The 16,991-nt window shown below is 37.7% G+C and overlaps 1 protein-coding gene across 2 annotated transcripts in view; it reads left to right on the forward strand.

Moving 5' to 3' along the window:
* The window catches only part of LOC139969747 (histone-lysine N-methyltransferase SETDB1-B-like), a 28,263-nt gene that overhangs the window by 665 nt on the left and 10,607 nt on the right, over window positions 1–16,991 (forward strand). For both annotated transcript variants that reach the window (XM_071974964.1, XM_071974963.1), the window contains exons 2-22: window positions 230–414; window positions 963–1,041; window positions 1,799–1,969; window positions 2,239–2,403; window positions 3,268–3,501; window positions 3,694–3,796; window positions 4,364–4,487; window positions 4,892–4,973; window positions 5,818–6,024; window positions 6,474–6,594; window positions 6,834–6,933; window positions 7,444–7,656; window positions 8,459–8,640; window positions 9,230–9,257; window positions 9,537–9,685; window positions 10,850–10,981; window positions 11,203–11,321; window positions 11,859–11,963; window positions 12,531–12,673; window positions 12,876–12,987; window positions 13,881–14,000. In XM_071974964.1, the coding sequence (XP_071831065.1) occupies window positions 303–414; window positions 963–1,041; window positions 1,799–1,969; window positions 2,239–2,403; window positions 3,268–3,501; window positions 3,694–3,796; window positions 4,364–4,487; window positions 4,892–4,973; window positions 5,818–6,024; window positions 6,474–6,594; window positions 6,834–6,933; window positions 7,444–7,656; window positions 8,459–8,640; window positions 9,230–9,257; window positions 9,537–9,685; window positions 10,850–10,981; window positions 11,203–11,321; window positions 11,859–11,963; window positions 12,531–12,673; window positions 12,876–12,987; window positions 13,881–14,000 (2,801 nt within the window). In that variant the 5' untranslated portion in view covers window positions 230–302. The remainder of the gene's footprint in view (window positions 1–229; window positions 415–962; window positions 1,042–1,798; window positions 1,970–2,238; window positions 2,404–3,267; window positions 3,502–3,693; window positions 3,797–4,363; window positions 4,488–4,891; window positions 4,974–5,817; window positions 6,025–6,473; window positions 6,595–6,833; window positions 6,934–7,443; window positions 7,657–8,458; window positions 8,641–9,229; window positions 9,258–9,536; window positions 9,686–10,849; window positions 10,982–11,202; window positions 11,322–11,858; window positions 11,964–12,530; window positions 12,674–12,875; window positions 12,988–13,880; window positions 14,001–16,991) is intronic.

Consider the following 16,991-nt stretch of genomic DNA (forward strand, 5'->3'; position numbering starts at 1 on the left):
TCAAAGGTCATTTGTGGCCAACAGACAGCAACAATTAGAAATGTGTTGGTTTTTATCTTGAGGTAAATTTAGTTTCAAAACATTCAGTATTTTATGTCATCGAAACCTCTTTGCATTTTCGCATTTCTGATCAATCGCTTACCTGTCCATTCTTGCACTTAATGTAATTTTGCGTGAATATTTCAACAACCTACATAATTTTCTCCTCTGTTATATGGTTTGGTTATAGATGTACATTCTGAGAACATTCAGGCCAGGGAACAATCATTAAAGGTGACGAGTGTTGGAACAAGCACCTCAGGATGTTGCATGGCGCAGTTGAGGAGGCGCTAAACAAGTACAGGAAAGATGGCTCGATGGGAAAGCTCAGCGACGATTATAAGAAGATGGCTAAAGACATGGAGAAACTTGACAGTACTGTATTTTTCAGTCCCAGGAACAAATAATCCATTTTATTTGACTAAAAGAAAGGATTTCATTCATTTAATACCTCAATATGTTTATTGTGGAACATTAAGCCTTCTTCACAAAAGAGTGAAGAATCCAAAGAGAATTCTTTGTGGCCACTGACTGGGTATTTAAGGCTCATTACCAGTTAATTGCAAACCTCACCCTTAACTAGTGTAACATATAGGATGGTGAGGTTGTCGGATCACTGAACATGTCATGTTTTTCTATACTGGTAGACGTTTGTGCAGTGTGCAATGCCAAACTGCCCAGTTTCAAAAACCCGTACATGGGGAAATTATTTTGCAGGTGACCTGACCAAGCATGGGTTTTAGACAGAGAAAGAGGTGTGGTCATTTGCAGAGTTTGCAGAAATTTGGACTTGAAATGTTGTATTGTTTCATAAGAAAATGAAACTTTAATGCATCCTAATAATTTTGCACATTATCCTATGAAATTTGAATAAATTTTCAGAAAGTCAGTTTTGTATTTTTTATTCTTCTCTTCTTCCACAGAAAATTGTAAAGAAGTAGACGAAATGCTTGAAACCCAACTTGAAGAAATGGCTAAGTTGAGAGCAAATTATGAGGAAAAGTAAGCTATTTTTTTTACTTAATTTGTAATTATGGTAGATCCTTTCAGATGCATTTTTTCAAATTTATGCAAATTTATGCAGTATCCTATAACATGGACTGACCTTCATGGTATCCCTAAATTTCTTAACATTGTTTGTATTGATGAGTCAACAAGTATCATTTCACATTAAAGCATTTGAACAGTTCTGATAACAAAAACTAAATGTTGTCCATGATTTTCAGGTAAAAAAAAAGAGAAAGAAGGTAAGTAGGGGGGAGGGGGGAGGGGAAGAATCTAACCTCTTTCCTTCCCTTTGGATTTTGTTTTTAGCTGGACTATTTGTATGCAAATGACCTCCCATTGTGGGTCGGCAGTGTATCTGGATGAAGGCATAATGTTTCTTATTGTTTTATTTTGCTTTAATAAACTTGCCATTGTGGATCCAACTTCCAAGCATTGTTGAAAAATACTGCATCACTAGTTAATCTATTGTGCACTTCGTTCACGTTGCAGACTTATGTCAATTTGTAAACGCCATATATATATATTTTTTTAAATAATTTTTCATGTCTTTCTTACTGTTAGTTCCATCATTTGTCAGTCAATATGCTGCTAGATGAGTGGCTGGCTTAAGAAATATTGAACTCTGCAATTGGGCCAATCGATAGGCAGTCTTTTAATCTGAAGACGACGATGGTATTGCAGTCATTGCCAGCAATTGTTTCAATTTTGAAGGCTTTCCAATTCTTTATTTTTTATTTCTTTTGCTTAACAGGAAAACAGACCTTCTGGAAAACAAGCAAGATGAAAAAACACTCTTTACATCTAAAATTGACGAAAGTAATCCCTGGAGCATTCATGACTTGTACCAGGAACTGAAGGGTACAAGTTACGACACAGAGGAGCTCATCCGGCACAAGAAACGAAAGCTGAATGGACATGCAAGGTATCGTTCCCTCTTCTCGGTTTCAGATCATTTCATTTCCAGATGAATTAGTTATGATTAATATGATAAATAAAACCAACAATGCAACATAAAAAATGAAAAAAACAAAATTAATGAGCAACGAATGAAGAACTCAAGACAAAGTTGTTTTCTATGAAGTACTCTTTAGAACATTGTTTATATCTGTTGTAAATACTTGTTTTTCTTAAATCTGTTGTGACTAAAGAATATGGATTTCTCATGACATAATCTCGTTTCCTTGGTGACAGTGTTCTCGGTAAAGAAGTCATTGAGATGCATGTAGAAGATAAAACACTCTTCAAGTCCCGGCTCCACAACTATAATCCCTGGCCACTGCCGGATCTATACGAGGAAATGGGTCCGGACGATTACACCGTCGAGTTTCTCAAGGAAAAGCAAGAAAAACTGATAAAGTAAGTTTCCAAAGAGAGATAAAACTGTTATTTCATATTTGTGATGAATATAATGTTTCTAAATATAAAAAAATTGTCAGATAACCTGTTTTGTCAAGATTTTTAATATTACGGGTGAAGTCGATGATTTTAAAAGATAGTTGTCCAACCCAACATTTCAGAAACAAATTTTAGTAAATTATAACTAAGCAGTGGAAGAAGCTATGACGATCGGAACTATTCAAGTTTTCTATTCTCTGTATTATAATTATATATATAATTAAAAATATTAACCTGAAAATATAAGTACCAGATTTTCAAAACAACCTGTATTATTATTATGATATACTCTGTATTATAATTACATGCTCTGTATTATAATTATATTCTCTGTATTATAATTATCATTATTATTATAGTTATATATTATTATAATTATATATTGTTGTAACAATATATGTTATCCTGAAAACATTGCTTTGCTTGAAGTTGTCAGAATGTCTAAATGTCTGCATATAACACATATAGATAAAAGGCAGAAACTGTACCAGTGAGTTTCTTTCACATTCTCTGTAAGGTGTTTACTTTTTGATGTGAAACTTTCATCATCCTCCTTGTATAATAGCTGATGTACTTTTATATCATCATCCTCATCATCCTCATCATCATCCTCATCCTCATCATCGTCATCGTCATCATCATCATCATCATCATCATCATCATCATCATCATCATCATCATCATCATCATCATCATCATCATCATCATCATCATCATCATCATCATCATCATCATTTTTTTATTTTATTTTATTTTTTTATTATTATTATTATTATTATTATTATTATGATTATTATTTTGTGGATGGCTTTCACTTTTTTTCAGGGATAGGAAAGAAGCTGCCAAGTTAGAAGAGGGGTCTACTCCATCCACCTCGAAAGCCTATACCTCATCTACTACGCCTCCTCCAAGGGCTTTCAGCAAGAAATCTACCACCACGGTGGTGCACAGGCAGATGTCGGCGCCAGCAAAGACCTCCACGGAGACGGTTGAGTTGATCGAGATCCCCGACGATGACTCGGGAGAGGAAGGCGACGAGGGAAGCAAGGTCATCAAAAAGTAAGGATGCTTTGTCAGTCCATATTGGAATACTTTTATGCTTACAGCATTCGATATGGAGCAAATACAGTTTGAGTATCGACCAAATACTGCAGAAATTACGCTCTGTTTTGTTTGGAAAAACGGTGACGGTATCCATGGTTGCATCTCTTTACGTCGTCATGACTTCTTCGTCTCCTTTTTTCCCGCCAGTTTTCCCTGTCCACCGAAGGGAAGTTTCATCCTCGCTAAATGGAAAGACAACTGCTGGTTCAGAGGAGGCCTTGTTGACATCATCAAAGATCAGAAGGGCCAGGTAGGAAACAGGGTTAATGAGTCGGGGATATTTTCGTTTATTTTATTTTCGTTTATTTTATTTGTTTTTTCACATAATATATACAACTAATGTAGTGAATACAGAGAGTTATGGAATGTGAAAGGAAGTGTGTATCAAGAAACCCTTGTGGGCTTATCAAGTGATACCCTCCCTGTACATAGAGTACACAAATAACTGACAAAAAGAATTAAGAAAAGCACTAAGAAAAAGAGAAGAAAGGAAGAAAAAGAAAAAAAAGAAAAAGAAACCTTAATCTCAGTATATGTTGAAGTAAAATCTCTTTAATTTGTATTTAAACAAATTTTCGAGAAGGTTGTTAAGCAGCAAAGAATTGTGAAAGATATGTGGTGGTTAGTCAATAATATATCAATTAAGACAGGTAAAAGACTGTGGGATAAAATAACTATAACTGGGGTTTCATGAATCACTGGCAATATCTTAAATATTACATGTGGAATCAACTTTTAAGTATTTTTAGATAGAATGTTGAGGAAAAAGAAATGGGGTTTTAATTTTGAAACATTTGTGATCTATATTCCGTTTCAGGAAAAGTTCAAAGTTCGTATCCAGCGGGATAGAGACATGGTTCAGATTATCGTCTCCGGCACGCAGATAGCCTCCATTCACTCTGCGAAGTCGTCAGAGCTCACCATTGGTCAGAGGGTCGTTGGTGAGTCAATTTTCTGTCCCAGCTATTATCATTTCTAACCTCTGGTGTGACATCCCATTTTCTAACATTAAGTGTATATTTTGCTCATGGCACTCTGTTCCCCAAAATTTGTAACCAAAGTTGAGCTTAAAGTCGCTAGTTGCATTGATTAAACAGTTTTTCCCCAATCCTGCTGGAAAGTACTCTCACTGGCCTGCTGCATCACTGCAGCCAGGCTGCTTAGGACCGAGGCTTTTGTACTTCATATTTCACACCGTAGTCAGTGCAGGTCTGCGGAAAAGAATCTCTGTTGCTTGATATGTGTTGATTCAGTCTTGCTGCAGCTTTTCTGTTTAGACACAGCTTTGTTCAGGTTTTACGCCTCACATGTTTTTTTGCTCCCTCTGTTTCCTCGATCGTTACAGCTCTGTTCAGGGAAGAGGATGGTGATGATTGTCTCTATGCTGGAGTCATTGCCGAGATGCCCATGACAACCAACCATGGAAGGTACTGTCAAACTGTCTGTCTGCCTGTCTGTCTGTTCTGTTCTATCTTTTCACCTCTCTGTTTGTTCGTTAGTCTAACCTGTCATTTCTGCCTGCCCTACTTCCTTATTCAGGCGTAATTAAGAGAGATCTCTTCCCCTCCAAAATTGGACCCTTGTTGACTTTTAACGACTATTTCCACTTTCAATGGTATAGTCTGCATTTTCTCTCCTGTGAGTCATCATTCCATTGACTGACAGCACCTTTTCTGCAATTCACTCTAGACTGCCAGATTTTGTTTTGATTTAAGTGGGATTAGTTTAGGAAAGGAAGACTTGGTTTTAATCACAAGTGATGTAAACCACATTGTACCTTAGTTACGATGAGGAGTTGGGGGTCCAATTTATGTGCCAGTGTTATGTGGCTTGGTCAGAGCGATATAAAAGTTACTAGCCAACACAACTTGATGCGTCATAAAGAGGACCATAAGTCTAAGGAGGAATTGTATTCCGTTAGGTTGTGTGGTATGAAGTACGGCAAGGAGTTTGTTATTTTATCCATAAGATTGACAGACAACAAGAATTATTTGGCTGTGGAACAGAAATAAAAATAATTTTGAATTTCTTAATAATTATCAGCTAGACACAATAAATATGTATGACTTGAATATTCATAATAAGTTCTGAATATGTAATATAGATTCCGTTGTTGAAAGACATACTACAAGAGGGTTACAACCTATGCAAACTTCAGCTCTAATTAAAGAGGAACGGATATTATTTAAATAATCTGTAGATAATTTACTCCATCTGATTTCTTTCTTACTCCTCTCCACCCCCCCACCCCCAACCCCCTCTTCATTCCAGATATCTAGTCTTTTTTGACGACGGCTACGTCCAGTACATGCACAGGAAGAGAATTCATCTCGTCTACCAGAACAGCAAAAACGTTTGGGACGACGTGGAGGAACTGATGTCTGAATTTGTCAAGGACTACCTGGAGCAATATCCATTTAGACCCTTGGTTAGGGTCATCGCTGGAATAGAAGTCAAAACAGAATTCCAGGGTAAATGGTGAGGAACCCCAACTTTTCTTTTGTTACTTTTCTACTCTTTTAAAGATATTTCTCACAGACTTTGGAAGTTACATAGATCGTATGGTAATTAGTTGGGTGAAACTTTCTTTTGAATGGCAAACAAAGATAATAACAGCTGTTGCCATGTAAAGTATTAACTAAGGTAAGACTCCATATGTGCTCTTCGGAAGTATTTATGAACTCAACGTTAGGGCCGACAGACGTAAATATTAATTTATTTATAATAAAACTGACTTTCTAGAAATGAAATTAGATTTCATATCATTTTCAATTTCAAACTTGTTTAGTCTGGTCTTGTGTCTGGTCGGAATAAAAATTCCCCCCCAAGAGAAAGGGTCTGTTTGAGATTTCGGTTTGGCAATTCCGTTGTTTGGATAATGTCCAACGAATATATCTTTGTCGTTGTGTTCTTTTACTTGATCATAGGTTAAAAGCCAAGGTAATGGAGGTGGATAGCAGCCTTGTCTTGATGCAATATACCAATGATGCTCAGAAGGAGTGGCTCTACAGAGGATCCACCCGACTCGAACCAGTCTATAGGTTTGTGGTGAGTGTACAATTAAAAGCAAGATATTGAATCGGACATTTATAATCCCTGTCCCCTCTACTACCCTTCTCTGCCCCTTTCCACCCGTAAGATTTGTCTCAGCCATTTTGGAGTGTCTCATCAGAAAATATCTCTCATCACATGAGACGAAGAGGAATGGTCGGATTTTTGTCCTCTTTCTAAATATTTCCGACGACTCACCGGGTGAATTAAGTTCCCTTGTGTTTTACTTTTGGCAGATGATGCACAGGTACGGCCAGGACGTGACGCCGATCCGAGTGCAACAGAATGTGAAAAGAGTTGAATATTCGTTAATTAAACCGCACCAGTATTTACCAGGTGGGTGAGATGAGGAGCTCTTTCATAAAAGATGTGCTTCACCCTTTTTTGGGGTTTCTTTCATCTTTTTTTTTCTTTTTGCATTTCCTTTTGCCTTTTCGAGAAAAGCAAAGATACGTATTGGCTAAAATCAGGCATGAGCTTTTTCCGCGAATTCGCGGAATATCCGTGATTTCTGTTCTACCTCGAGGACAAAAACTATTATCCTAACACACTGTAGCATACGCAAACTGGAGCCTTTACCGCAATTTTTGCAAAGTTCCATGATTTTTGTTTTACCCCAGGCTCATCCCTGTAGAATGACAATCCAACCAGTGACCTGCGACAAGCTATCGTGATCAAGCATTAGTGATCCCCATGTAATTATTTCTCTGTTTGGAGTAAGCTTGATGGGCAAGTTTCTCAAAGACTTATATGGCCTCCAGGGGAGTGGGGGGGGGGGACAAAGCAATCATCACCATAAGTAGATGGAATGACTCCATATTTTACTTTCCTTCCCGGTGGTGGCAGTCTCGGAGAAGGAGAGGAAACAGATGGCTCGGAAGAGCACCGGATCCGCCTCTCGTGTACGTAAAGTGAGAGTGAATGAGGAGGAGCCAGAGATAATCGATCTAGAACCGGACGAGCCGGAGGAAGATGAAGAAGAAGAGGAAGTAGGAGAGGATCAAAAGTCGGAGCCCACCACAGATAAAGCAAAAGATAGAACAGAAAAGACACAGTTTGGTATGAAATTATTTTAAGAATAAAACAAACAATTACCGTTGCAAATTAGGATGCTTTGCTTGATATTTTTGCCTAGCATAGTTTCCTTTAATATGAAGAAATATGGCTAGTCTCCTTAATGTATGCCATTGTTTTCTTTTTCTTTTCTTTTTAATACAATGTATTATATTGTGTTCAGTTACCTTTGGTAAAATTAGGATACCATTGATTATCATCTTTTGAAAGCTGACTTTGTGGCTTATATATAAGGTATTATTGATGAAAATGAAGAGTAAATGATGGAGAAAATAGAACAACAGTTTCTCAGACCTGATTTTTGAGATGACATCCACTGCATAGGTGAGGGTTTTTGTATAGTTATGAAGGGTTACACAAGTCACAGAGCTCAATGGATAAGTGTCATTGAATTTCTAGGAATCCCAGTGAACTTGGGTTAAAATTTGGCTTAACAATGTCAGTTTGGTTTATTTCAAGTCCAGTGACTATGTAGCTTGTTTTTCTTCATTTAAAACATGCAATGTTAATAGTTAGTACTTTAAATGGTTGGGTAGAGGTTTTGCACTGCTTGGCACATTTTCTAAAAACCTTGAAAGTAAACAATGAAAGTGGACGACTACAGCTACACACATAACCCCCAAATGACAACAACAACAAAACAAAACAGAGAGAGGAATGAGAACTGAAAATAAACTATGATGCAAATGTCCTTAAGTGAAATTAAGCCAATCTTTGAGATTTTACTTTACATGAATATGTATTCTTCATTTGTTTCCCCCCCCCCCCCCCCGCCGGTCCAAAACAGAAAATCATGCGTGCATTGCCAGTTGTGTGTCCAGTGCTTGGCCCCTGGAACCGGGCAAACTCTCGAACCTCAATCCTCTGATGCTCCCTCACGTCTACGGATGGACCCGAGAGATGATGAAACCGCATTCAGCCAAGGACAGGAAACAAGTTCTTTACAAAACACCTTGCGGAAAGAGTCTGGTAAGTAGAGGGCAGTAAACCTGATTGGTTTTGCTCGTTGTTAGGGCTACTATTGGATGTGTTGAGGAGAGGAGCTGGATGCATCGGTAGTCAACGTTTCCATTAAAGTCCTAAGTCGATTTTCGGATTCTTCCTTGAATGTCTGGTTTGTCCTTCTGTTTTTGTGTGTTATTGTTAATAATAAAAAATCTGGTATTTTTCATATTACATTATAAGCTGAGATCACTTTTATAAACGAATCATGTGTTGCTGCACTAGATGTTTATGGTTTTCATTGTAAATGGTTTTCTCAGTGGTATCAAGTTTACATCTGCAATATATGTTAGAGCATAAAGTTCTTACAGACTTGTTGATGGTGTCATGAGCAGACTTGTGGATGGTGTCATGAACTTAATACTTGCTGATGGTGTCATGAACTTAATACTTGCTGATGGTGTCATGAACTTAATACTTGCTGATGGTGTCGCGAGCAGACTTGTTGATGGTATCATGAGCAGACTTGTGGATGGTGTCATGACCTTAATACTTGTTAATGGTATCATGAGCAGACTTGCTAACATTTTCCTACCTTTTTCTATTTTCATTTCAGAGGTCAATGGAAGATGTAGATATGTACTGTGAGTAATTCAACACCACTCTAGCTCATTTAATCTTTCATTTTCCAAAGCAATCATATTATGCCTTGATATTCTTTGACCACTTTTTTTTGTATCATTATACATTGAAAATACCCTAATACATTATCCCTGAAATTGTACATTATATTAAATTTTTGTATTTTATTTTAGAATGATATCCTAGTAATGCTTGGTTTTCCTTTACAAGTGTAGACAAGGGATGAAGGCAAATGCAAAGAAAATCAAGGATATTTTATTATTTTTTCTTCCTACCCGCAGTAACCGAAACTAAAATTCACTACCTGGCCGTGGACCATTTTGATTTTAGCCCTTTCGTCTTTACCTTGCCAAGAAAGTCCAAAAACACAAAGCAGTACTATCTGGAATACCCAGACATTTCAAACGGAGAAGAGCCTACTCCAGTGGTGGTAAGTCTTCCTGTCTTAAATTAAGTCTTCTGGTCTTTTTCTTGCCATGGTGACCTTTATGACGGAGAAAAAACCCTAGACCCGGGGTGGGCAACCTACGGCCTGTGGGCCACATGCGGCCCGCCAGTGATTTTTTGCAGCCCGTGAGATGTCTCAAGAAAAAGAAAAAATCAATATATTTTACATCATCACAAAAAATGAGCTAGCTGCTTACAATTTATCAGCACTAATGATGCTGTCAGGTAGGCCTATTAACCCCATTAATTATCAACTGTACTGTATTGACATTATGTTTTTGTGAATACAGATTATGTACACACACCTATTGATTGAAAGTCCTCTGAATCAAAGGTTTGAAATCAACAGCAGGTCGTTGGTTAGGTGCGACCCAGTCAATTTTTCACTCCTTATATCTGGCCCATTCTAAAAGGTTGCCCACCCCTGCCCTAGACCTAAATCTAATTGAAGAGAACCTTCTCTGGTACTGGTAAAGCCTTATCTGGTCTTAGTTTAATGACCTCATAAGAAACAAAGCAGGCCAATGACCTGGTTTATCACACAGAGTAGTACCTAGGCTACTCTGGTTGTGCTATGCCGTATCTGGTCTTGGTCTTAGTTTAGTGCTGAGGGATTGACTAGTTCAAGTGTCCACCTGTGCAGTTTGGCTGAACGGAAAAAGAAATTGCTTTAGATAACACAAGTTAAGGTGCTTGAAACAAATAGCTTGACGTGAAACTTCAAAAATTTGTTTCTAGTGATCTTTCAATAATTACGAACGAAAATTGTACGATACGTATAACTGGTGATCGACTCACAGTACTGTTATGATCTGCAGTAACAGACTAAGAGCTTGTCAAGTTTCAGGGAACTAAATAGGACCATTATGATTTATGGCATGCCAGGAGGGACCCATTCAGTGAGCAATCCAAATCATTGTTTGATCACCACTGTGAAGACATGCAGATGTTAGTATGTGGATAATTCTTACATATCACACATACTCAAACCTATATACACGTCCTACTATATTAACATTTTCAAGTTGTTAGTAAAATCTTTTTCTTCATATCCCCATCAAGATTTGATATCTATAAACGTATATGTGTTGTATGACTTATTTCTGAATTAATCCATCAAAAATTCTTTCCCTTTTCCGTTCACCAGTGTGTAAATGAATTTGATAAATCCCCTCCCCCACAATTCAAGTACGTCGCCCATCGTAAGGAATTGGACGGTAACAAGATCAACTTGGATCCAGGATTCCTGGTTTGCTGTGACTGCACAGATAATTGTCAGGTAAACTTTGTAATTTTTATTCATTTTTTTATAACCAGATACCAAATGTTTTCACATTTTTCTTAAATGTTTATATTGTTTTTATGCATAAATTAAGTCTTTAGTTACAATGGCAAGAATTGCAGTTAATGAGACATGAATAAACAACGGAATATTAAAATGAGAATTTATCCTCCATCAGTCATACAGATGATTTCCTTAATCTCTTCCTGTTACTTCAGGATAAATCCAAGTGTGCTTGTCAACAACTCACAATCGAGGCCACCAAAGTAACGTCAGGGTCTGCCATTCCCGACGCTGGATACGTCCACAGACGTCTATTACAATCCTTCCCAACCGGGTAAGACCTTAAAGGATCCCATTAAAACAAATCTTTTAGTCTTGTTTAATTTTGTTGTGTAACTACAGGGGTATCAGTTCCTGTTCATGTAAGTTAGCTTGACACGTTTTCCGTGCTGCGTACATATGACACAAAATATGTCAATCAAAGAGGTGAGACAGGGGAGGGGGGGGGGGGATGTTTCAATTACATTCATATGCCCTGAAATATAATAATAATAATAGTAATCAGCAGTTATTTTTACGACGCTTAAGCGACCACAAATGTGGGAGAAACCCGCAAGGGCTTATGGATTACAACTTACACATCGGGTGGCTTCCAATTCAACATTTTAACTCAAATTGGGAATCTTTTCAATTTAGAAAGTCATTTCAGATGGGAAAACCGTAGATTGCTCTTGGATGAAAAACCCACCTTACTATGACCCAGCCGGGCATCGAACCCCGAACCTCCCGATTGCTAAGCCTCATTGCTTCAAATGTCACCGCCTTTATCCACTCTTTTTTTGTTCACATCTCTTTATTTTGTCTTCACTAGGGTCTATGAGTGCAATCATCTATGTAAATGTTCCTCTCAGTGCCATAACAGGGTCGTGCAAAATGGTTTACAACTCCGTCTTCAGGTTTTTAAGACGGAGAAGAAGTGAGTATCAAGCCAGCCGTTAATTATTTGTAGGAAATTTTAATCATTGATAAACTTGTCCCATGACTTAATTTAATGTTAAACTCCTCCCTGATATGATTGTTTCCTCAGTAGTAACAAAGAAACTGTGCTCCTGGTCTTGCTCATAGCCCTAAAATGTTGTAATGGGTACTTAAAAAAAAAAAAAAAATCAGAGTACTTCATCTGTTTAACCGTTTTTCGAAAAGCATCTGGTTTCTCCTTCGTAAAGATGATTTTTGGAATGTCCGGTTGATATTTGTAGATTGTAGTGTAACCTAATTTATGTACCTGCTAGGTTTTCTCAGGGTGATACCAAAAATTCTCATGAATTCAGATTCGTCCAAAATCCGTCATGTCTCACTTTGTTCAAGTTAATATAAATTTCTTCCCTCTTTTATTCCCTAAACTGTTGAAATTTTAATTTTTAGAAGTTTTGTTAAAATTTGATAGATTGTGTGTTTAATAAAGAGACTTGTAGTAGAGAGACAAATGGATAAAGACAAATGTTAAATTCCTTCTGTTGGTGAATTTCTTTTGCTATGACAGAGGTTGGGGCATCAGGTGTTCAGATGACATTCCTAAAGGGGCATTTGTCTGCGTATACTCCGGACACATCTGGGATGAAGAAGAAGCGAATGTTAGAGGTCAACAGGGCAGGGATCAATATTTTGCAGAGCTTGACCATATAGGTGAGTATTGTACACGGTTTTTTTTTTATTTAGCTAAATTTAATTTACAGATCTGCAAACAGGTAACTGTGTTCCAACTGTACACCAGATTCACTGGCAAGTGTTCTGTACAAAAAATTCTTCTTTTTTTTTCTTTTTTGGCAGTATGTCACTTTTTAGTCGTAATCGACTGCTAAATGCCTTTCTTTTTTACTTTGAACAGAGGTTGTAGAAAAAATCAAAGAGGGATATGAAAGCGGCGTGGAGTCGGACTTTGACTACAATGGCTCAGATTCGGAGGATTACGCCGGAGAAGAGGGCTCAGGAGCAAACAAGTAAAAATGATAGGATGAAAGGATGGTGATGGGAGTGTTAGGGAAGGGGGGAACCATGACAACAGCTGTTGTGAAGGCTGTGGCAGGGATTGGAGTGTTAGAAGTGGCAGAAATGGCAGTGATGGTGGCATCCTGGCAAGGAGAGGTGGTAGTGATGATGGTGGTGGTAACAGTGTCTGTCATAGCAATGCCAGAGCAAGTGATGGAGATGGTAGTCGCAGTAGTGGTTGCATATCGACGGTGATGCCAAGCAGTGGTGCTGGTAGGAGCAACAGTGACATTTGTAGCCAAAGAATTGGCGATGAGTTATGTTAGTGATGGTGGAGGTTGTAGGGGGCGACATTTGTTGTTATAGCAATGGCAGTGACAATGATGGTGAAGAGAGATGCAGGTGGTGGTGATTGTGTCTGCAATTGGTTGTCATAGCGATGGTGGCGTCGAGTGTGGTAGAGATGGTGGTGTAGCCACATGGCGAAGGTATCGATGCCAGTAATGTCGATGGCAGAGGCGATGTTGGTAAATGAGATGATATGGACGGGAAGTGATCATCAAGATGTTGAGATCAATGGCCGAAAGGAAATGTTAGAGACATTTATACTGTTATAGGAAGGAGTAGATCCTGGGATATTTATATTGAACCATTACCTCGATGGAAATTGTAATTTCAGGGCTGGATTGTGGTTGATGGAAAGCTCTCTGGCAGAACAGTTCTCTTATGAGCAAATGGTTGCATTTTGACAATGCATGGATAATAAAATTATACTTAGACCTTAAAAATTATACTTAGGTATCAGATATTCACTTTGTTGGGCTTCTCATCTTAACTGGGTGTTTGTTTTCAAATATTCTTTGTCGTTTTCTGCCAGCTGTCAATAAAGATTTATTTCCTTCAGAACACCGGTGGATCAGGACTGGGAGATGAGCCCCCCGTCAGCTGGAGATTCCTCCGATGAAGAATTTTTGCCCAGCTCAAGAGCAAAGAAAAGTCAAGGTGCACAAAAGAAGGGAACAAGGTAAGGAAGCCCAAACTCCCAACCCCCCCGCCCCATCTGTTGCCTCACCATGATGTAACAATACCTCCTCCCCCCACTCTCCACCCCCCTTACAAACTGAACCCAGCAGTAATTTTAAAAGTGAGCATGCAATGTCTCTAGCAAAAAGCAAAATATTGGATGACAGATTAATGCAATGAGATTTATTTCACTGAGATATGTAGTTTCTATCACGTTGTTCTCTGTCCTGGTAGGCGATTCATTTTTCAAGTATTGGTCATGCAAAGTTGTCTGCCAAAGTGTTCAAGAGTTTTAGATGCCAAGGATAGATCCTGAGGTTTCTGCTTGCAGGATAACAGAGTTTTAATTTTACAAGAAGGTAGCACCTATCTGGCCATACACTGGCTCATTAAGGACTCCATTTCGCCAGAAAAAAATTGTTCTCGGATGATGTTTTAAAGTGGCATATCAAGAATAGATCTCGTGACTAGAATGTATCGTTGGACTGGATGTGAATTTCGTTTCACAAATAACTCCTGTGTGGAAGCCTAGCCAAGGATCCCTTTTGTTATCATCATGTTTGGGGAAATTTTTACCTAGGTGGTTGAGGCGTTCCATATCGCAGAATATTCACAGCATTTTTGTTGAACTGTCAACTCCACCCACCAGAAAATACCTTCTTACAAATTTCTCAAAATAGTATTTTGCCAAAGTTGTGCAATTACTAAATCCGTTCGAGGTTTTGTTAATTCCGGTGATCAGAGAGCAATCAAAGGTCTTTGCTTTATTCTTAATAATGATTTTGAGTCAGTAGTCTTCAGTCCAGTCGGTTGAGTAAGCTTGACGTGTGTCTCGTGAATGTTTCCATCTTTAGTAAAAATACTCGAGCACAGCATGTATCGTAGGTCATTTGCACAAGTTCCATGGCATATATATATGTTTTGATAGCTTGCACATGTATGCATGTGATAAACTTATATGATGCTGTATATATAACACCATTGAAAATCATTCCATATATATAGATCCAAAATGTCTGCATTACCACGGTGACAGATATATCCTTGTAATGGCTTGCACTTTTGTCGTTTGTCATCGTGATTATCCACCACAGACACATTTTGTTATTTTAAATATTTTATTCAAGAAAAGTTGTGATCTTGCCAAGAAGTTGTAATCTATGTTCTTAATGTCCCAAATTTGTAAACAAGTGGCAGTAATTTGGTAGACTGGTCAATGTGGTTCAACCTTGTCAACCAAATTTACGTTCCCAAATTTAATTTGTGATCTAATTTGAAAAGGTTACCTGAATAGAGAGATCATTATTCACCTGAGGGTAAAGGTGTATGTTTGGTGTGCTAGATTTAAGTAATTAGTTAGAGAGGGTAAAAAAAAATGTTTACTTCCAAAGATCATTGCATAAAAAAGCAGCTATTAGGTCTCAGTAGGAATTTATGTTTGGAATAAATATATAGATTCTAGCTGGTGCCAAGTAAAGGTGACATACATATTTTGGACTCTTCATAGCTAGCGACCATTTTCTAGCTAACACTGAGCGCATTGTAACCTAGTGTTGTTGTTATAGCGTGAATCAAAACTCTGCAAGGATTTGGCTCATAGCATGCACAAAACCCCAAAATGTAATCTCTTTGTGTGTCCGTTGAAAATGTTGCAATTACTACAGCACAAATAAAATGAATGTGTTATGTAACATTGTTGGGGTGGGGATCATTCTTGCGGTGCTTTACCTGGCCTCAAGTGGTATGTTAAGTGGAAGAGGGTTATTCATCAAGGCCGGGGAATAATTATTCTTTTTCGCATAGAAAAATTGTTTTGCAAAGTGGCTAAAATGCTGTACAAGCACAACGAACTAAAGTGTTTTAATACCCTCATACCTTTATATTGCTGTTGTATTCCAGCTTCATATCACCAAAAGCAAACTATATGTGTTACTTTTAAGAATTTAGTTCCATGCTAAGCCTGCTGCTCTTACAGTGCAAAATTTGTAGGCCTCTCTGCCAGAGGGCCCTCACCTCTATACAAATTTATACTAATAATTCAAAACTTAGTTTCTTTTTAATATAAAAAAATATAAAAAAATTGTAATTTGTCTGACCTAAAAATCTACTTGTAGTTTGGCTGGTATGATTTCAATGTACACATGTATTAACTTGAGTTATATAGTAAAACTCATTTAACCTTTCTATGTATACAAATTGTCAGTTCCAATCACATGATGACATGATGTGTAAATATGGTCATTTGCCATGTATTTCAATTTCTGTGTACGACGGAGCCACAGAACCCGAAGTGCCCGGGGGTGTCAAAGGTCTAAATCCGGCACTTTACTCTTACTGTATGATTTTGTATGATACTGTATGAAGTTTTGCTGTGTACTCCACTTGATGTATGTAGAAACCTTTGCATCCCTATGTGTTTTCCTTTCAATCGTTCCAGTTCTTATAATTTGCAATTAATGATCTGATGAGTCATATCAGCATCACATAATTGGGAAACAAGCTTAACCTCAATTTTTTTCCAATTTGCAATTATTATATGATGATGAGTCATATCAAGATCGAATGCAATTGAGAAAGCAAAGTATATCTTTCATATCCAATTCCGCCAGTTCTTCCAGTCTGAAAGTATTATTTTATCGATAAAATCATATCTATATCAAATGTCATCGGAAAACAAGCTTTTATATTCCATTCGAGTTCTTCCATTCCTTCCAAATTGAAAGTATCATATGATGATGAGTCCTATATCGGTATCAATAGTAGTTGGAAAACCAAGCTTTTCGTTACCTTCAAGTTCTCCCATTCCTTTGAAAAAATATTATTTGATGATGTCATTGGAAAGTGAGCACTTCTCAGTCCCTCATTTTCACATTTTCTTATTTCTGATTGGCTGTACAGCTCATTAATCTGAATGTTTATTGGTCAGCTTCCATCACAGTGAAGATTTTGAACCAAAGGAATAAAGGATCATCGACCTTGAATTTGGTCTAAA

The sequence above is a fragment of the Apostichopus japonicus genome, chromosome 7 (genome assembly GCF_037975245.1).
Source record: "Apostichopus japonicus isolate 1M-3 chromosome 7, ASM3797524v1, whole genome shotgun sequence".
Lineage (NCBI taxonomy): Eukaryota > Metazoa > Echinodermata > Holothuroidea > Aspidochirotida > Stichopodidae > Apostichopus > Apostichopus japonicus.